This window comes from Rhopalosiphum maidis, chromosome 3 (assembly GCF_003676215.2).
Source record: "Rhopalosiphum maidis isolate BTI-1 chromosome 3, ASM367621v3, whole genome shotgun sequence".
In the NCBI taxonomy this organism is placed as follows: domain Eukaryota; kingdom Metazoa; phylum Arthropoda; class Insecta; order Hemiptera; family Aphididae; genus Rhopalosiphum; species Rhopalosiphum maidis.
The window spans coordinates 66765342-66786787 of record NC_040879.1 but is presented as its reverse complement, the minus strand read 5'-3'; the positions used below and the strand labels follow the sequence as shown (position 1 = coordinate 66786787).

The 21446-nt window shown below is 28.6% G+C and overlaps 1 protein-coding gene across 1 annotated transcript in view; it reads left to right on the top strand.

Annotated features, from left to right (window-relative positions):
* LOC113555708 overlaps window positions 1-20508 on the top strand; it is a 347759-nt gene extending 327251 nt beyond the window's left edge. The window contains exon 7 of the mRNA XM_026960223.2: window positions 19471-20508. Within this exon, the coding sequence (XP_026816024.1) occupies window positions 19471-19553 (83 nt within the window). The 3' untranslated portion in view covers window positions 19554-20508. The remainder of the gene's footprint in view (window positions 1-19470) is intronic.
* The last annotated feature ends 938 nt before the right edge of the window (window positions 20509-21446 follow it).

Below are 21446 nucleotides of genomic sequence, written 5' to 3'. Positions count from 1 at the left end.
AAATAGTATAGATTAAAATAATGTGAAAACATATAATTTTTGTTATACATATTATAGGTAGGTATACACATAATAACGCACTAGGTAGTAATTTTGTTTAAAATCACGTCATATGTTGTTGTCCTGAAGATAATTATATAGGTATACAATAAATCTATTACAAATTATTATGGCCAGTCGACTTTTTTACAATTTTCTCGTGTATAACACACAATAATACAAATATAATGTGATGATAATATGCCTTATATTATGAGGGTTCTATATCTTACGTAGGAATCCCAGGGAACGAAAAAAAACTGATGCAATGGCGTATGAAGCGGTTACTTCCGCAAATATCAACTCCATAAATAAAATCCTTACTAAAGACCTGACTAATGAAGCTCAAAACGGATCGTTAAAATATGGCAAAACCACTGGCGTTCTATTTAAGTCAACAACAAACTGAAAAACTTCAATAAAACAATAATTAAATGGGCATATTATCCAGACATATCATCTAGGAGAGAACAAATAATTCTAAACAAAGCCCGAATAGGTCACTCCCATCCTTTTCACTGTTATTTGATTACTAAGTAACCCAATCCGTCATGCAACATATGCAAAACTCCCTTTACAATTGAATACATAATTATTATTAACTACCCCAAAATATTCAATCTCACGTCCTTTTCTTAACAACCCCGTGTTTCATTTGAAGCCCTCTATTATAAAAACTCGACAAAAATATATATTTATTTTTTTCAAACAATTATATTACGACAAAAAAACTATAAATATACGAGTAAATATTATTATATGTTATCTCTGATATCGTTTATATACACTACGTATATATTGTAGGTAAATGGTACCCTAAGCTAATATTCTTTGTACTTGAAGTCATAATATTAATGGAAAAAAATACGCTTTATTAATAGATCTATGTTTACACTACTATATTTGTTATTACTTAAATTTGACATAAACTAGTTAGTCAATTTTTAAACAGCTTTTATATTTTCGAGAAATAATTTATTTATACAATATTATATTATAGTAAATTATAGTAAACAGTATAAATAATACTCAATGATATATTTTTTTTAATCCGTCGTAATCAATTAAAAAAAAAAAAAAGTTCTCGCATATATTTGAATTATTCATTTAAAGTTGTCGATACACTTTTATGGAAAATAATTTTATTTTCACTCGGAATATTATTTTTACCTTTTATATAAATAATACTATATTGGTTACAAGCATTGAATATTTTTAAATTATCTCTTTACATATTTGTTACGCAAATAAAATAACTGAAGACATGACTAATTTAACGATAAGCAAAAGCTGAAAAATAGTGTTTAAACAATAATAAAAAAAAAATGACTAATCATTTCAGTTTTCAAATATATATAATAATACGAGCAAGTATACAAATATTACGTTCTGGCACAAAATGCAGGTTAATTTTTTTATATATTTTAGCTCACCGCGTTATTTTTTATTTACCATTTGACCCTTATGTTTTTCATTTTATTTCATAAATCCACGTTAAAACAAACATTAACAATGTGTCTCTATTTTTGTAATTTACCATGGATTAACACCTTATTTTTCGTCTCGCCATGAATGTGGTTTTTAATATTGTCTAGGTCTAATTCGTTTTACATGTTCTGGTTAAATGTTTAAAAAGGTATGGTAAACGTTCGTATTTACCACAATAGTATTTATAAAAAAAAAAAAAAAACGAAAACGAGAAAACAGTAAGAACCGGTAACAACTATGTTTGTATTTTATTTTAATATTATAGTTTATAAAGTGTAGTATCAGTCGGATTGCGGCATCAAAACATTATAGACTTGTAAGACGGCGCATTATATAGGCAAAACAGCTACTCGAATGTTAAAATAATTTTATTATTGAGTAATCGAAATTTTTTTTTTCGTTTCACGTCATTACTGAATACATGCATGAATTCAGCTAGTCATCGCATAAAATATATTATGGTTACACAAAAATTCAATTAATCACTTTTTTAAATGTACACACATAAACAGCTTTTGGTGTAATATGTAATAGTTTCAATGTCGAAATAATGTCTACGCGTTATCGATATTAGTTACAACATGGGACACTATTACCATGATTTGAAAACTACAATAAATTTATGTTTCAAAAAATAGTAACTATACACACTATAAGCTATTCAATTTCTGCAGTTTCAGTAACTTTTTATAAATATTATCGTCTAAATTCTCTTAATCCGAATAAATTACACGTTACACTGACATCGTTTTCACTTATCCTTCGGTCGGAAAGTGTGTGTATCGAAATATCTGATAATTCTAATAGAAACTGAATTGCAGTGAATAACATATCTGTATAAAATCATCGATCGTTTTTTATTCGTATTTTGAAATGTGAACTGTCAGGACTGCACTTTTATTATTCATTTAAGCGTTTATAAATGTTCGAGTCGACAGTTCTTTAATGTGTGTGCAGCTTACATAAAACAGTATAATAGCGTAGTTTCTGGTTATTTTTATTATTATTATTATTTTTAACATAAAATTATTTAACTGTTTCACGTCGTCGTGGTAAGAATAAATAATGTGTTTCCTAGTTTTATTAACTGAGCATTGAAAATTCCTATGGTAGGAAACCAGTCGAGTAACCCGTAAAATTTTAATAGGAGTCTATCGTTAGTCCGCATCGTCCTTATATGTGATATTTAAAACATATTGCTCGGATATAGACACAAAGCAATATAGTTGCTTCGCATATACAGTGAGGTGAAATTTAAAACTAAGTGCGTACGAAAAAAAATGTATGCAATATTATATTATCACGTTAAATTAAAACTCTGAAGCATTGGATATAAGGTCCAAAAATATTACAGTAAATGCTTGGCAATTTTTTTGTTATCTCGCGTTTATTTAGGTAATTATTGTTGGTTTTTCGCCATCGATAGTCAATTTTTAGTCTAATATTTTTCCATCTTAACCATACCCTATACGTTGATTATTCAGACTTTTATCGTCATGACACAGATTGAACTTATGCGTTTCAAATCACTAATGGATAATTATATTGTGTTTTTGAAAATGTACGAGTATAAACCCACTTGTTTTTTTGGCACATTAACCTATGAATTATTTTTCACTGGAGAAGTATGTTTAAATATTGCATTTATTATTGAGTGACTGCGTTCAAATGGATAATTTATAGTGTACCACAAAAATACCGTTATACACACTGATTTACATAACATGTGATCTGTAATCTTCGGATCATATTATTTTAGACTTTTATCTGACCCGACTAAGAAGATTATTGTATTTGTGGACCACCGTTTTCCTTGTTTTGTAAATAAGCGACGCGGGAACTAAAAGACAAATACAATATTATTATCTAAATAATGCGTCCTTAATTTTATTTAAAACAGACTACTAAAAACAATTATTTTAATATTAACTAAAGCATTAAGTATTCCTAACAAACAAATAGACTAATATAAGGTACGGTTATGTTCTTTCCTACTCAGCTATATTATGCATTAACTTATTTTTTTTTTTTTAATTTATTGTAAAGTTTAAATTATATAATATTTTAATATCGATTTTTATTTTTCATAATAGATAAAATTGTAATTTACATTGCATGGGTGTTTTATAAATTATGCATGAAATTAAATTTGGTTTCGCATATATTGTGGAAATATAATGTTTATAACGTTACGTCATTGAGTTCGATATATTATTAGAACAAGCATAATAGCACTTATTCTGAGTTCTTTCAGAATCTATAATATTGTTTATAGTTTAAACTAAACACACTTTGAATTTAAAATAAAGTGAAAACTTGTCCTAACCACAAAATAATAATAATAATAAATGTTAAGCATAGAACAACTATATATACAAATATTTTACAATTTCCGTTGAGTAAATTTGCATTTGACATAAATATAAAATTAAAAATAGATTATAATATACATAAACATATTCAAATGATATGTTTGAGTACAAAATGGTTTTTCTTAACCTACATTGTTTAGCCGTACAACTAAAAATTTAAATATTGAATAATATAAAAATATGTTTTAAAAATAAATATTAATTAGTTTTATAAAATTAATTCATTCATAGTTTAATAATCGATAAACATTTATTAATAAGTAATTATTTCAAATACGTAAGAAAATGGATAGGTTTTGTAGACATGTATAAAAATACTCTACACATGCATTTGAATATCGTACACATGTTTTTTCATCCTCCATTATCAATTTTGATGGTAATTCAAAATTTCTGACGATAATCGGGTATTTAAATAACAGTTGTATTTTAGACATATATTTTTCAGTTCAATTTACTCCTAAATTTGTTTTAAGGTAGGTAATCTTATTTCTATTTCTATTTAAATTTTGGAATTTTGCTCCTTATTTTAATTGTTTTGTTTTAATTAATATAATATCATATCTTTTTAGTTAAATAAACTAAAATATATATTATTTTTTAAACTTGTCGTAACTACGAAAATTGATTACTGTTTGATCAGTTCACCATGATTACGTTTTTTGTTATCTACATAGTTAGATACGCCAAAAAAACTACAAAAAAAAAAAAAAAATAAAAATAAAAGAAGTTGAAAGTTGAAACGTTTGTCAATTTTATGTATTAGTACTTCAAAATATATATAAATAAAATATAAATTAGGAAAATAATAAATTAAATTATTTATGTTCTACAAAACAATCAGGTACAAGTAATAATGTAAATTATCTGCAAAATTTGAAATTTAAGATTTTTTTTTTTGTTATTATTTTAGATTTTTGAGATTCATTGAAAAGTTTGGGGTGTAAGAAAAAACATGACATTTTGCATTATTAGCAAAATTAAATAATAATAATAATTATAATAATTTTTAATAATAAAAATGTATACTTTAATTTTTCAAATTAAATTTTTATGGCTATTTGTAATCTGTATTTTTCCAATTAACATTTTTTATTTGTTTTCATATTTTCTAAAATAAATTATAAAACACTAAAAAATTGCTGAAAATAAGATATATCATTAAATTATTACATTAATTGTTTCGAACATTAAACGTTAACAAGGTTTACGTACACAAGTTTGTTATTTTTTTGCCTTTTATAAACAATACTGGCGAATTTAACAAAATTAAATTTTCGTGTGATAAAAAAAAACACAATAATGTATACAATATTGAAACGATATGGGTCTAGGTACAACGACGCTTGCTAACGTCGAAACAAAAACTACAAAGGTGTTGGGTTCAAGCGCTGAAAGTTTTCTTTGACTTGATGGCAAAACTTATTACAGCGGAGCTCCCGTCCGTTCGGTATACGTATTTTTCAGTTGGGCGTGAATGATATTATATTATAAAGGCAGGTTAGGTTTTAAAAAAAATTAATAAAAACCCTCTACTTCTTCGGCTGACGTAAAAATGAAGTGTTTTTGTTTTTCTTTATTATCATCACGGGGTATTTGTATATTTTATTTAACGAAATAAAGTGGCAAATATACGCGCGTGTGAACAAAAGCGTATAAAGGCGTATAGGACATAGGTATAAAATATTTCTCTCTCTCTCTATCTCTCTGTCTCTCTACAACTCGCTGCTTTCTGGTTCACCTATTCTTCGAGCGGCTTTCTGTGTAATTGAAAAATCGGCCACTCGTGGAAACGGCGGCAGTGTATGGAAAAACCCCGGCTCCGTTACCGGCTCCCGTTATCGGCTTTCGTTTATATACGGTCTTTTTATATCCTTTATTATTATTATTTATTTTATTTTATTTTTTTTTTACTACATAAGCTTATCCAAGACCGTTTAAAACTGTATACACCGCTGCCGGGCTTGTATGCGCACTGTTTCTTGTTTTTCCATTTCTCTTGCGCAAACGGTCACGCCCGGTTGTGTAGGTAGTTCATTTGTGTGATATGCGAACGAGTGCAGCGGGTAAATATGAATTTAACCAGAGTGCATGGTCAAAGTTGTATCTGACTTGTGTAAGGTATAAAAAAACTCATTTGCAGGCTACCGTTTGTAAAAAAAATGTTAGTTACAGTGAATTGTGTTCAGCTTTATAATATATTATTGTGATGTAATGAAGCGGTAGCCTCTGGGTAAACAGAAAATAATACGTTTTAACTATATTTTCACTGTTTATATAATTTACTAAAATACATTTATTCGTCTATATTGTATCACTTACAGAGTAACCCTGATCATAAGGTTTTTTTTCAATGTAACATAACGATTTCATCGCAAATCGAATTACTAAATTAGTTAAAACCTTTTCGTGTATCAGGAAAATTGCATTAATTTTTAAGATTTATTATTAGAATATAATAATATTTTTTTTTTTTGTTATTTGTTATAATTCCTAGTAAAAGTAAAAAACAGAATCATTAGTGTTCATCGTCGTTTCAAAACAACATGTACGTCTCTCGATATACACATATTATATGGTCGTATTGGTCGATAATTAATTTACTAAGACCTAGTCACTAGGTAGATACAATTTTAATATAAAAACGGAGTGTATTGCATTGTTGTTTTATTATAGTATATAAAACAAAACAATCTCGTGCAAATGGTGCCCATAACACCTTTTTTGCAATCTTATCCGTTTTCTAGGTACGTTTTTACAGCGTGTCTACAGTCATAGTATATAATGCGTATATATAGGATATTATATAACACTGTTAATAAACCAATGTCAATCTCCCTATCTGTATAGGTACAATCACAGATTATATTATTTGTCGGCAAGTCAATTATTACGGTATTTAATATCCTAATATGTGGCCAAACGCCGATCTTTTGAAATACGGTTTGAACGACGACGACGGTGTTGAACGACAAACAACCGTCGTATTCAATACGAAAACCCGGAATGGACTTTGAGAATTGTTTTTTCTCTCCTTTATTATGTCGGATAGTATACGAGGAACAGCTGGCGTGAAAAATATTGCTTCCGTATGTTACTAACAACGCCGATGGTGTGAATGTAGTGAGTAAAATCTTTTAACTTCGCACGTTACGTACATATAGAGGTACGTGTCGATGTTCCAGAACAAAAAAAAAAAAAATAAAATAATACAATTAATATCATTATACAATGAATTTAACGTTTACGAAACGTAATTATGAATTGTGAACGAACGTATTACGCGAACGGTTATATAACGCGATAAATCAGATTATTCGACCAATAAGCTAATATTTGTACAAAACGAAACACATAACGCGTTGATAACAATATCAATAATAATGTCTATTATTAACATCGTCAGAATATAATATAACATTTCGTATACGTAAACATTATTATCGGAACGTTGCATACTGCTATGCATAAGTCTAACAACAACAACGTCAATGATTGCAGTGATATACCATTGTTTCGCAAGTATTAGAAGATTCCCCGGGTGGAATTATACGAAAAAGAAAAAATATAAAAATAAATAACGTAGTAACATTTTTAAATATATATTCATGATTTTAAGTGTTACAATTTTCTTCAAATTTAATTTATTGATTTCGAAGTGATGGGATATAACAAACATGTCGTACGTCTTAGAATATATTATTTTCTCTGTACTATAACGAATAAAATAATGTTTTGAATAAATATTGACTTTTTTTTGTTTTAACATAAAATTAACCATCGAACGTAGCAAATGCATAATATACTGAAAACAACAAATATTTGGTTAGATTCAGTTCGGGTATATACATTATTATATATTCAAATTTATAGCGACAATTTTGAGAACGCCCGCGGTGACATTGGTATTCGGTTTATCTTTTCCAACGAACTATTCGACTGTCGTTCGGGTTTCTCTGACGGAATCTTAAACAGTATTATTGTCATCGAGCTTATTTCGTGAAATCCAGTCAAAGTCGTTTCGTCATCACATCGAGGAGTGACAACATAAATTGTTTTAAAAGTAAAAAATAAAGTCACATGTTTTAATAGTGAGATACGTGTGGTACGAACGTCTGTCTATCTACAGAATTTTTTATTTTAACCGTTATGAATGTTGTAGGAAGACGCGCGCATTCCACGTCGTTTCTTTCCGGTCTGATTTGTGTGTGTGTGTGTGTGTTGTAATTTCTCTGTGCCAGTCGGACGACGACTGACGAGTGTAAATTGTAAGTAGTTACCTTTCTTGACACATCAATTATATCACGTTCTCTAAATCACACACGCTTTCGGTCGCCGCACGACGAGTGTATTTCGTCTTCCGTCCCACCACTTGAATAACCATTCACTGCGATTGTTGGTTTACTATAATAATAATCGTATTTACTCCACGAGGATAAAAATAAGGTATGCAATTGAACGCGTCTTACCGGCGTGTGTACTGCGGGATTTATCAAGTGTACGGGACGCTGTGAGGTCTAAACTACCACGAACCAACAGACCAAAACTTTACGCCGCGAGGAACATGTTTTCGAAAAAAATTGCATAATTAATATTAAATTTATATGTCAATGAGGGGGGAGGGATGGGTACTTCAGGGCCGCATATATAACATTCGTTGCGTCTCACTTGTCGCGTCCCTTTACTAATGGCTCACACTGTCAAACCGTCGAAACTTCGGCAACGAATCGATATCGTCAAAAGGCGCGAAGACGAAAGGGTAGTTTTTTTATCCTCTATCAAAAGGTCTTCGCCGTATTTTCCTAGCTCTTTCTTTTAATCGTGACCAACCGACGGCGATGAATAATATATAAAATTTCAAAAAGTTTATAACGCCAGACGAATATAATAATATATAACTGCAACTCAAATAAATTATGCACGAAACCAACGAATACATATATTATTATTATGTGTTCATATACACGTACAGATATGATTCGATGGGAGGACAACAGTGGTCTGTCGCGTATAGATGCGTTGTTTCACCAAAGACTTGGTGCGGCAGTGGGTAGATGAACGGGTGACGGTTAGGAGATGAGGAGCGCCACAGCTGCAATAGGCGGCGTTGTCCGTTTGTCACACATTTCGAATTCGTCGTCAGACGCAACGAGAACTACAGACTGTTGAATAAAAATTTAACTTTGCAAAGTAGTTAAAACACTATTAATTTTAGCTTAACTAATGTGATTCAAAAATAGTGAAACCGTTATTTTATCAATCGTCGATATGTTGAATTTTTTCAACTAGAACTACATTTAAATCACTTTAAGACTACTGTTACACTAAAATTAAAATACAATAAATTTCGGTATCTCAAATTTTCTTCTTTTTCCTCGAAATTAAACGTAACAAACGTTTACAGTAAATACTAATAATCTAACCTTCAACAGATTTTATTTTTATGTTTTAGCATAAAAAAATACTTGCCTTACCAAAAAGGTGATATCTTATTGGTACAGATTACATTTATAATGACATTTTAAACGTTTATTCAAATTCCGTTATTTAATTTGATTTATAAAAATACAATGATTACATTTTAAATATAACTTATTGACATAATAATGTTCAACATATTATTTACTATTTATACCTAATATAATATTTAACATTCTATAACGTATGACTTGAGTACTTGATAAAACAATAAATAAAACTATTGTTATATCACAATAATAATAGACAGTCACTAAATTTGAATTCTAAATATATGAAATATATTGTAGTAAAGTGTCGAGAATGTTATGGAAACTTCTTCATTAGACATAAAATATTATTAATCGTTTTACAGACAACTATGCAAACAATTCTCATTTATTATTATAATGAACATTTAGCTATAAAGTCTGATGAAATATTTAGTTATATGGTAATATTTTTAGGTATACCTTTAAAGTGTACGTATAACTCTGTACACAAAAACAAGATAGCATCATTAAAATGTAATTTAATCTAGACTAAAATAATATGATCTTTTGAATTTTACACATTTAAAAAATAAAATTTAAAAACTTAAGGTAAAATAATATTCCAGTTGGTATATAATTCATAAGATTTCATATTTTTAATTGGAAAAAATTGTATTTTACATAAAACTATACTTTATATTCATACACACAATTTTTAAATGTACTTTGCAAGAAAAAAATATTTGTTTTTAATTTTAAATTTAAAAAAAAAACTATTTAAAATAAAATAATTATTCAAGTCCATGACGTTAGGATTTCGCATGATACACATTAATATTCACGTATTTTTTAGTATATTATTTTGGCCTGAGTGCATTCCGTGCCAATGATATAATATATGATACATACAATGTCTTCCTCAAGAATAGAGCAAAATATTTGAAAGGTTGTTTATTAGAAAAAAATCTATTAAATTATTGATTTGATTAATTTACATATTTGTAAATAAAATTCACTCACATTTTATGTTACTAATTTAAATACTAAACACTGCATGTTAATAAAATAATTCATTGATGTAAAATAAATTAAACAATTGTTATGATTATTGATTTTTAATTATTTATGTTTCCTTTTTTTATAAAGGACAATACAAAATATTTACCAGCAAATATTGTTTTGTACCCGTGGTCATTGTGAATTAAAAATCCCAATAAACATATTATATATTATTATATGATATATCTGTAGATATATTAATAATAATTACAACACACGGGTACAGTCATTTCTCAGGTACCTATATTTTTTCTATTAAGGTAGCGTTATATAAAACAATAAACTACATGTACTATTTATAATATAAATCTTTTATTTATGTATGTTATGTGATTATTTAAACAGTTTTCGATTTTGTTCATTATAGAAATATAAAATATTCGATACTTAATTTCAAAGTTAGAACAATATTTTTGTTTGAACAAATGGTGACAATTCGTTGCGTAAATATTTAAACTCGTTTCCCGTTGTTGTAACCGTTGTTGAAAACGATCATTGCCTCCATTGATCACAACAGCAGTTGCACCAAATATGCTGCAGTGGCATCACGATAATACGATTTTATTATTATTATTATTATTATTTTACAACACCTTTTTACGTTTCCCTCTTTATCCATATTCGATAAATAAAAGCACCTAATGGTTAAAATAATTGAAAATTAAAACAAAATTTGTTATGAAATTAAAAAAAAAAAAAAACAATATTTTATTCACAACATAAAACACGTGTATATGTATATTATGTAGATATCGTGTATAATATTATGTAGCTAATAAATTACATTAGCTCTCCTATATATGTACTGGCATTTTAAAATACAATTGTTAATTACGCATTGATGATACTCATATACGAGTGTATTGTTAATTGGCTGTTTTTAATAAGTTATAACGACGAATTAAATTAAAATTTAAAAACACGTGTGAAACTTTTATTTATATGGTCATTTTACATATATCCGAATAAAATTACTATAATTATCATTAGGTATCTAAACTAGTTTTAATTAAACAAAATGTGAAATAATTAAATCTACATACTATAAAATAAACAAATTACAGAGTACAATATTAAAATAAAGAGATAAACTTAATATTTAATTCGAGTTCAGAGCCCATTAGGGATATTATAATATTTTGTTTTAATATTATAGACGAGTTATACGTTTGAACACTATTTTGTGCGTAAACACGAACGGAAAATTACCTATTCGCATAGTTGTTAATTATTGATAAATGTGAAATGATGAATGCCTAAATGCAACACTATCGTATTCAATTTTTTTATTTTCGCGTCTGTAAGTCGATCACCTATAAATTATAAATATATCGTATTGATTCGAAATGTTAAACACTCGTTTTTTGTTGTTATTAAAAGTTAAATCATGAAATCAGTATTGTCCGCAGTGTCCTTTGGTCTCTTAGTTTAACGTATATACTTGCGGAGAGTACTATATTATGCAGATCACTGCGGTGTAACGATAAATTCGAAATCATCTGAAAAAAAGTTGATCAAACCGTGCCCGCCGGACCTATTTCACGGACGAGTTTAGTATATTATTATAATGTGTTGCGTACGAAATGGCCAACGAGGTCTGGCCATTAAACGTATGTGTCACGTTTAAAAAAAAAAAACACATAACAATATACGACCGGTGACCACAACTGCTACGAAATACGCGTAGCAGGTATATGCGCTTAACTGTTTTGGAAGTGCGGTTTTTTGATTTTTATTTATTTATCGTTATTTGTACCGAAACTATGTTTACCGTTCGTACGTATATCTTACGACCGGTGTCCTATCGGCGAACAGTTTCGCGGTCACGCAGACCGCAGCACGTATTCGCAGTAAACGTGTTTTTGTTCAACGAGCGAGACGACTCGGACGTAGGTACGTCCGAATCGGTGGCGTTGTCGAGAAGCCGTGGCGGAAAGGAAATGGTGGTCGGGGGAGGGGGGGGGGGCGAACGAAAATCCGAAAACGAAAGAAGAAAACGCCAAACAACAACAACAACAACAACAAAATCTCGTAGATTACAACGCGCGTCGGAAAATCAATACAATTAGTAACGTTTTAGTGCGATGTAGCGAATAACGCGCGTTCGCCGATAAAACGGAAAATTACCGCAGACGCCCTTAAAAGGTCACAATAACGGTTATTACGCCGCTTGAAAGGCCTCAGGTACCACAATTTTCGATCGAATTTCATTTTCATATAATATATATATATATCTCATATGATATGTGTACGATCCAAATGTACCTACCTATTTGTGGCCGCGATAATAATATTCTTTCATTAACGTGTCATGCCGGAACGTGGGTATCTATATATATATATATATATAAACCCGTATAATAGGACCGCCGGTTGGCACTATATACTATACGGCGTGTAACGAGCTTAATACTATAGAATACGTATTATTATTATTATTATTATTGGCATTATCGTTTCGCGAACGATACGAAACGATACGGCTACTACATAACCATATAATGTGTGTGTACGGTGCTACAGGGGTTTTATTATACGAGTGCAAATACAGATGTACGCGATACCGGCACACTATGCATATATGTATGATATACCCATAGTTGTTGTTGTATGTAAATATATGTATATATTATACTCATACGCAGCGCAGGTACATATCTCTATAATATAATACTTCAAATTCCGTGTAAACACTACGAAATCGATTTTGTCGCGTAACTGTAATAATTATACGTATAGGTGCCTATGTAACACGATCATATTTTGTCACGACGTGTTATTTATTTATATCGTTGTCCGCCGCGGATCGAAATAATCGGCATTAAAAACTATATTTTATTGTCGCGTCCGCTAACGCCGCAGTCATGGGCGCAATTTGAGGCGGGCTTGCAGGGTGTGCTTAGCACCTCCAATTTCGAGATTAGCACTGGAAAATTGTTTCATGTTAGTTTAGATTTTAATGGTAACAGGTATCCATAACCTCAAGAAGACATCAAAAAAAAAAAAAAAAAGCGGTGCATGCCAAAAAAATAAACATAAATTGGAATGTCCGAATTGCACGCTGTGTACCTATTACCACCTACAAGTTTATCTTTATTTATCATGCACTTACGTGCACAATTTATTGAAATATTTTATTAAAAATTTTACAAAATTACAGGACAAGATGGCACTGTGAATATTAAATAAAAATATTGTAGTTTCGGGTGATTAAGTGAATGTATTTTACATTTTCACATGGAATTACAAATAAATAATAATATTATAAAATTTGGTGAAATTTTTTGACAATATACAATATATTACTAGGATATGTATAATAATGAAATAATAAAAATTATAATTTATAATTATAATAATAAAATATGTCAATATGGAAAAAAGGGGGACTAGTTTAAAATTATTTAATTCACTAAATTACACTGAAAAATTACAAATAATAATAATAAATCAAAAAATTAACAATAATACTAATAGTAATAATAATATACGAAAAATCAAAATTAAAGTTTAAATTTACACGCAAGTGCATCGTGCATGATAAATAAACCTGTGGGCGTACGGAATGAAATTTTTGACAAAACCCTCTAAGAGGTAGCATGCTATTCGGACAGACCTCTCTAAGAGATGACATGAAATTCGGATGCAGTCAAAAAAAAATAGAGGACCTTCAGTTTTTTCATTAAAATTGCGCCCCTGGCCGCAGTGTTGTCGCGCGAATGCCACTCGTATATTTATAGTAATATAATGTAGATAAACGAAACGACAATTATTAAATAGTAGTGTATCGTCACAATAATAACATAATGTCAGTTTTTTATCCTCCCCATAAAGATTCGTATCGTGATATTGACATCGGTGGTGTCTGTAAGTAGTCGGACACGACGACTTACCGCGTGTTTTTTTTTTTTTTTTATTATTGTTTTTCGACAGTTTTGTCTCCAACGACGTGATGACGCGCGTTCGCGTTCGTTCACTTATTGATTGATAGTCTGTTCGTAATTAATATTTTTTTTATTTGTTCGTTATTATTGTTTAACACGGCTTAAATTGAGTTCCGCGCTTTAATTGAGTCGAAATAGTTGATTGAATGAAACGGTTTTATTTATATCCTCCCGCGTGATCGTTAATTCATTCCAAGTTTGTGTTTCATAGTTGATTTCATTACTTTTACAAATTCGTCTCGATTAATTTATCAACATTTTAGAACTAGCTCTCTCTATATATATATATATTAATATACATGCTATCCGTATTATATGTAGTATAGAATCGCGTATATTTCATTTTCCATTTTCTTATTAAACTAACACGTCGTTATTATAAAACGTATCTGTACAGAGTTATTTCAGTGATTATATGAATTTATACAGAAGGTACACAAATTAAAAAAAAACCGTACATGAAATATTTTTCTCATTCGCACGTTACTATATTTTTTTTTAGCATATTATAAAATATTATATTATTTTTCATGTGCTTAGAATGAGTTTCCATGACCGATAATAAACCTATATTATATTTCCAGGTCAAAAAATATTCAAGTAATGAATAAAATGGAGTAGTTAAAAGCGTTTGCTTTTCATTTCCCTCGCGATAATTCCATGTTTTTACAACATAATAATTAATGTTGGCCATTAAATTTCCATTAGCACTTATACGCTTTTTAACAATATGTATTCGTCAGTTAATTCAATGATAAATATGGGAACTATATAGTTTGAAGACCGGAAAGCAGCCAGTTGTATTAAAAACGATCAATGTCCGTGTCGATTTTATATAATTTAATATTAACAATATATTTTTTATATGAACGTATTTTTTTTATATATATATAAAACCTATACTTTGAAGTCGTACGTACACACGGCTATAACTTTTTTTTTTCCAAAACTCAAACTATTCGTGTAGCATTGACGATGAAGTAGATTTAAAGAGAGTAAACCATTTCGTGGACGCGTTCGCGCACAACTATATTATCGAGGAACTTCGAGTTTTGGAACGTCATTTATGACTTTGAAAACGTATACGGCGCACGATATTCAATTACAGTATTATTCTTATAAAAAGTTTTGTAGTCGGACGCGGATACAGTACTTATGTGTAATATGTGTGTGTGTATGTGTACACCGCTGGCGGGAGGCGATAGATAACGTGCGTAACAATAATATCGTCGAACACTGCGCTCGCTCATTTTATTCTATTTTGCTACGTATATCGAAACCCATCGGGTGGAAGAAAAATTCCACTAAGATCTCGCCACCGTCGCAACTCACACGAACAATCCCGCGTCTATAATATAATATTATTCTCACCGCCGCGGTCGGCATGAATATTTATCTTCCCCATTTGCGCCGCTCATTCATATGACCGACGATCCACAGATGCGAGTAGATCACGTACCGCGCGATAAGTCTGCGGAGTACATGTACGGTATATACAATACATACATAAGTATGATGGTATATATACCGCGTATGTGTTGTGCTATATGCGTGGGGGTTATACACACACACACACACACATATATGTATATGTGTGTGTGTGTGTTTAGATTCGATGGATTTTTTTTCCACTGATACGTAATCCGACAAGAGCTTTTTACAGAGCATCACGCACGGATATACTGCAGACACCCCGCCATAAGTTTTTATTAAAATTTAACGCGGTTTTTCAAAAGGAACCACTTTGGCCACCGTTTGCACGAAAATGTAATTTTCCGTATTATTATTATTTTATTCTTCTATTTCTTCTACTTTTAGTATTTTTTTTTTTTTTTTTTTTTTACCACCTTTATTTTGAATTTCATTTATTTCTTATTCGTTTTCTTTTTTCTTTCTTTCTTTTTTTTTTTTTTTTGAATAAGTGGCTATTTAAAATTATTAAAATTAAAACTAAATACATGGGGATATTAGTTGGAATATTTGAACAACGTCCAATTTCATTGAAAATTTTAAAAATTGAACTTTTTATTTATTATTATTTCCAATTACAATGTAAATACAGTCTTGTATTTTATCCGTAGACCAAAACTTAAAGCGATTTGAATACTTGATTAAATGCTTTTATATGATGTCCTAATCAAGTTATTTACGAATTGGTTAAATAAAAAATAAAATAATAATAATAAAATAAAATATTGAAGAAGTTACAACGAATTAGGTTATACAAATAATTGTGTATATATTATGCATGAATAAAAAAAATCATATTTACTGTTAACATAAAATTCAATTGTACATCAAAAGTTTAGTATTTAAAAAAAGTAGCTAATCTAGACTAGGCGGTATTTAGATTTGTTATAATTATTTTATTTTTTACACGATGTAATTTTTATAATTTGTAATGGGTATGTAGTATCTTATATTATTTTCTCGGTTTAACGTTGAACCAGAGGAAAACTTCAGTTAAATTTAAATAAAAAAAAATATACTTAGGCAATTATATAATCGAACATAGCATAAATGTATTCAAATGTAGAATGTTTAGATGGTATAATATCTTAGCAATACTACCTTAGAGTAAATTCCAAAATATAAGTTACACAGATACGAGAAAATAAAATATGAAGAAAACGCACGATAATAATTATTGTTGAATTTGAATAGGAGTCGTAAGTTTTATGTAATATATATATTATAATATACACAACACACACACACACAATATATATATATATATATATATTTATAATGTGAGTAACTGAACTCAACTTTACTTATCTGATGTAAAAACCACTTCACCATATCAACTATATTTATTTTATTTATGTTCGGTATTATTATTTTAGTTATCACTTATCAGCTATATTTTATGTTCAAAATAATATCGGTTCACGGTCAGTTAACTGTGTCGGGAGTATTCAACTGGCAGTATGCCATTGCAAGATTGTCTTGTTAAGTTTATAATACAATCAAAAGTTGTATTATATTTATTAACAGTTACGTTTTTAAAAATATAAGTTAATGCTTACGACGAGCGTTCCTTTCAGTAGGTTACGTACGTAAACCTACTACGCCGTTTTGTGATAGTTATAACGCGCGTTACAAGCTACAACTTCTTATTCGCAGGTAACGCGTATTGAACGTAATCACAATTCACATTTTAAATGTTTATAACAATACATAGTTGGTTTAAACAATTTTAGTCACAAAAATCCAACAATCTGATGGATTAAAATACAATCTTTATACAACTAAATGATCTTAATTTACCTTAGAATATTATGCGATTACTCATTATTCGTACTAAAATAGATTTTCGATTTATTGTATGTAAATAATTCGAAATTGTTGACAAATCAGTATAAAATTCAGTCTTTCTGAAATATTCTTCAAATACAATTCATGGGTTCTTTATTTTAAGACCGATTATTTTCCACTATAAATAATGTACTTTTGGAATAATTATGATAAATATATTTATCATTATTTTACACTACAGCTGGTATATTAAAAATATTAATTAGTTATTTATTGTTGTTGTATTACTATGAGTTACACTGCACGCGCATCTCTTTATGAAGCATAATAACGATAATATAATAAAATGTAAATTAACTACGGTTGTATAAGTATCCAATAACGCAAATTAATATATTTAAAGAAAACCATAATATAATATAGGACATTGGTAAATAAAAAAATAACAATTAATATACCTTGAAAAGTACATTAACTATTTTTACATAGTTATTTGAAATGTTATAATATTTTATTAAATAACTTAGAATTAAATTTAGAAACTCATTTAAGATTCTTAAAAATAAAATTGCTCTTTAACTACTACAATGACAAAATATAGATATATAAAACAGATTTATAGAATATTATTCAATTACATATTATATCAATTAGATAATGATTTAAGAAACTCATTATTGATAATTTTATATATATATAGTTACACTGAATTTTAAACTACACAATATTATATGATATGTATAATATGACATTATTTATCAATATATAAAAAATTGAATTTATTTTTTTTGGTATTTAATTTATACGATAAAAATGTATTGTATTAAATATTTGATGAATTTGTATTATAATTTATAAATTGTGATCACGTGGGCCCCCGTCACGAACATGTTTAGTCACCTTCTTGAAAAATAAAAAAAAAATGACATTTTATAGTTATTATTATTATGCATATTAACGAAAAATTACTATGATAAATCTATAATTAATTACCTTATCTAAATCATTAAAATTCATTTTGACATTCTCATGAATCGAGTTATTTTTTATAGCCCTTGAATTTCTTGTTTTCGAGATTATAGTATACAAGAATATGTTTTACAGTATTATATTAAAATTATTACTTATTATATAAAGAACCACCAGCGTTGTTGACTTAACTATAATTACATAGTGTCTTTGTACCTCACAATGTATTATGAAATATAAAGTTCTTAGTTCTTATAGTTATTGTATCGAATAATACTGTTATGATAAAATCAATGTATCAATAATAAATGGTAAATATTGTATTATATTGTTAGGTAACGTACAAGTTGTTAAGTTCAAAGTAAACTTACTTAGTTTCGTGTTGTTATCATTTTAAACATATACATATATATACAATTTATTAAAGCCTTAAACAAAAATAAATCTTTCAAATTCCTTTCAAATTGCAGTGATAACACGGACTAAAAGTATTCATCTGTACAAATTGTATCGTGCATAATCGACCTCAAACAGTATAATACAGACAAAACCCCGAGCGAGAATGATAATTGTTGATTTTGAAAATTCAAAAGCGCAAAAACTATTATCAACTCCATTCAGTCTTCTGGAGTGATAAAAGACAAACAAAAAGTTTTCAAACGCCAATTTAAACTTCGATAGTATCTGTTCGTCTCTTCGTGGTTCGGTTATAAATACACTTTCCGAATTAAATAAGCTGTACATTTCCATCTACTCCTTTGGTGGTTTTATATGCTAATATCTACTAAATTAAAATTAAATAGTTTGTTCACTACCAGAGCCTCGTACCTATGTATGATATCAACCGTTTATTATGTTACTAATCATATTTTTTTTTCTTTTTGATTTCAGATCCAAACGCTGCCAGCAACACCTATTCCACCATCTTCTATGCCGTTGCTTTCTTCTGGGTTTTCAAATTAATTGCCTATTAAATTGGTATCAACAATGATAGTATTAACCGCAACCGTAGTCCACAATATTTAAATAACAATGGTGTAGAATCAAATTTAAAAATGTTTTGCAATAGACACAAAAAAAAAATAAAATAAAAAATGAAAATAAAAAATTATGATACAATAATACAATATTCAATTCAATTACATCAAAAACCGATGTGGGGGGAAAAACCATACGCAGCTAGACATAATAATATGAATAATGTAGTAATAAACAGAAAGTTGGATAGTAACGATTTATTATTGAATCATAAAACAATTTCATATCTGAACAAATAAAAACTTACAGGAAAAAAAATGATATTGAACCGTCAGAAGTTTGAAGCTAATATAATACCGGACACGCAACTATTCACTCTACTCACCGTGTTAGTAAATAAAATAATGTTATTTAGTATACGATTTTCCGGTAGTGTATAAGTCAGTTATTCAAAATTAGTTTGAGAAAACGAAAATTATATATCATTGTTCATTAACAATAAAATATCTTTAGTCGTGTTTAAAGTTTTTCCCAGTCGTCATGATAATATACATTAATCACAGTTCAAAACCTTTACACACAATTTCGTTGACATTTACTCAGTTAAATGGTTTAATACAGAACTGGCACGAATACACTCAAGTTCGAGTACGTATGTTTTAATGTAAGTCAAAAACGACCTAACTCGTTTTTTTTTTTTTTTACGGGTGTTAATTGAAAATTTGTCACACTCTCGTTACTTTTAATAATTATTATTATACGTTTCGCTCGAACTACCCAATACTCACGTGTTTATAATTATAATATATTATACATATTGTATTTAGTCTGGTTGCTACTAATGCGGGTTAAGCCAATCATTTCATTTATTATTTATAAACGGTTAAATTATTAAATAGTACCTAATACTAATTATTTACATACAGTATATTATAATTATTATTATTATTATTATTACTATTATTATTATACTACCCTTATTATTTTATTATATGGTATAAACATTATTATTTATCGAGTATATTATTGCAGCATGGTAGTAAATTACTATTATTGTAAGAACAATTGTAATCATATTGTTGGTTGTTTATGTTTTATATCGGGAACATTGTTAACAGCTGATTCATTGTATTACCATACAATTTACGCTTACTTCTATATGTTATATGTAATGTTTAAGATTGTTTATCCAAATAAGGAATTTTGAAAAAAAAAAAAATGTAAATGAAAACTTTTTGTCTACAGTGGCATCTCTGGTGTATCGCGAAATGGTATTCCGATTGGTTGTTTTTGGTATTTATCTCAAAATGATGTTGCCGACCGAACGTTACTGTTAAATAAACCGACCGGCTCGTACAACGAGTTGCAACGATTATTAGGTATCATATCACAGTAACTTCAGGATGTCCGGAATAATAATAATAATAATAAAAAAACACAATAATGACAAATTAATTAATCTGAAAAAAAAAGAATCACTAAAGAATATGCATAATATGGTTATCATGAATAATATTAAGAATGTAAGAACAAAAAAAGCAGAATAACTTGTATTGGTTCCGTGTACCTATTTCTACCCAAACGGCAATTTTATAACAGCCTACTTATCACAGTTCGGCAAATAGGCATGTACCAAATGACGCCTATAAATAGAGTTCCATCGATTCATACTTGTTCAAAACTATACAAAATCACGATATTATTATGCTACTTATTGTACTGTCATGAATAATATATTATATTAAATGTAGACAATCTAAATTTATCAACAGATTATAATAAAGTACAAACCATACAACCAGATTAGTTATCAGTTCATAAACGATACACTATTATTATTTATCGTTACCCTGCCGCAAGAAAATAATATAAAAATTAACAACTCCGCC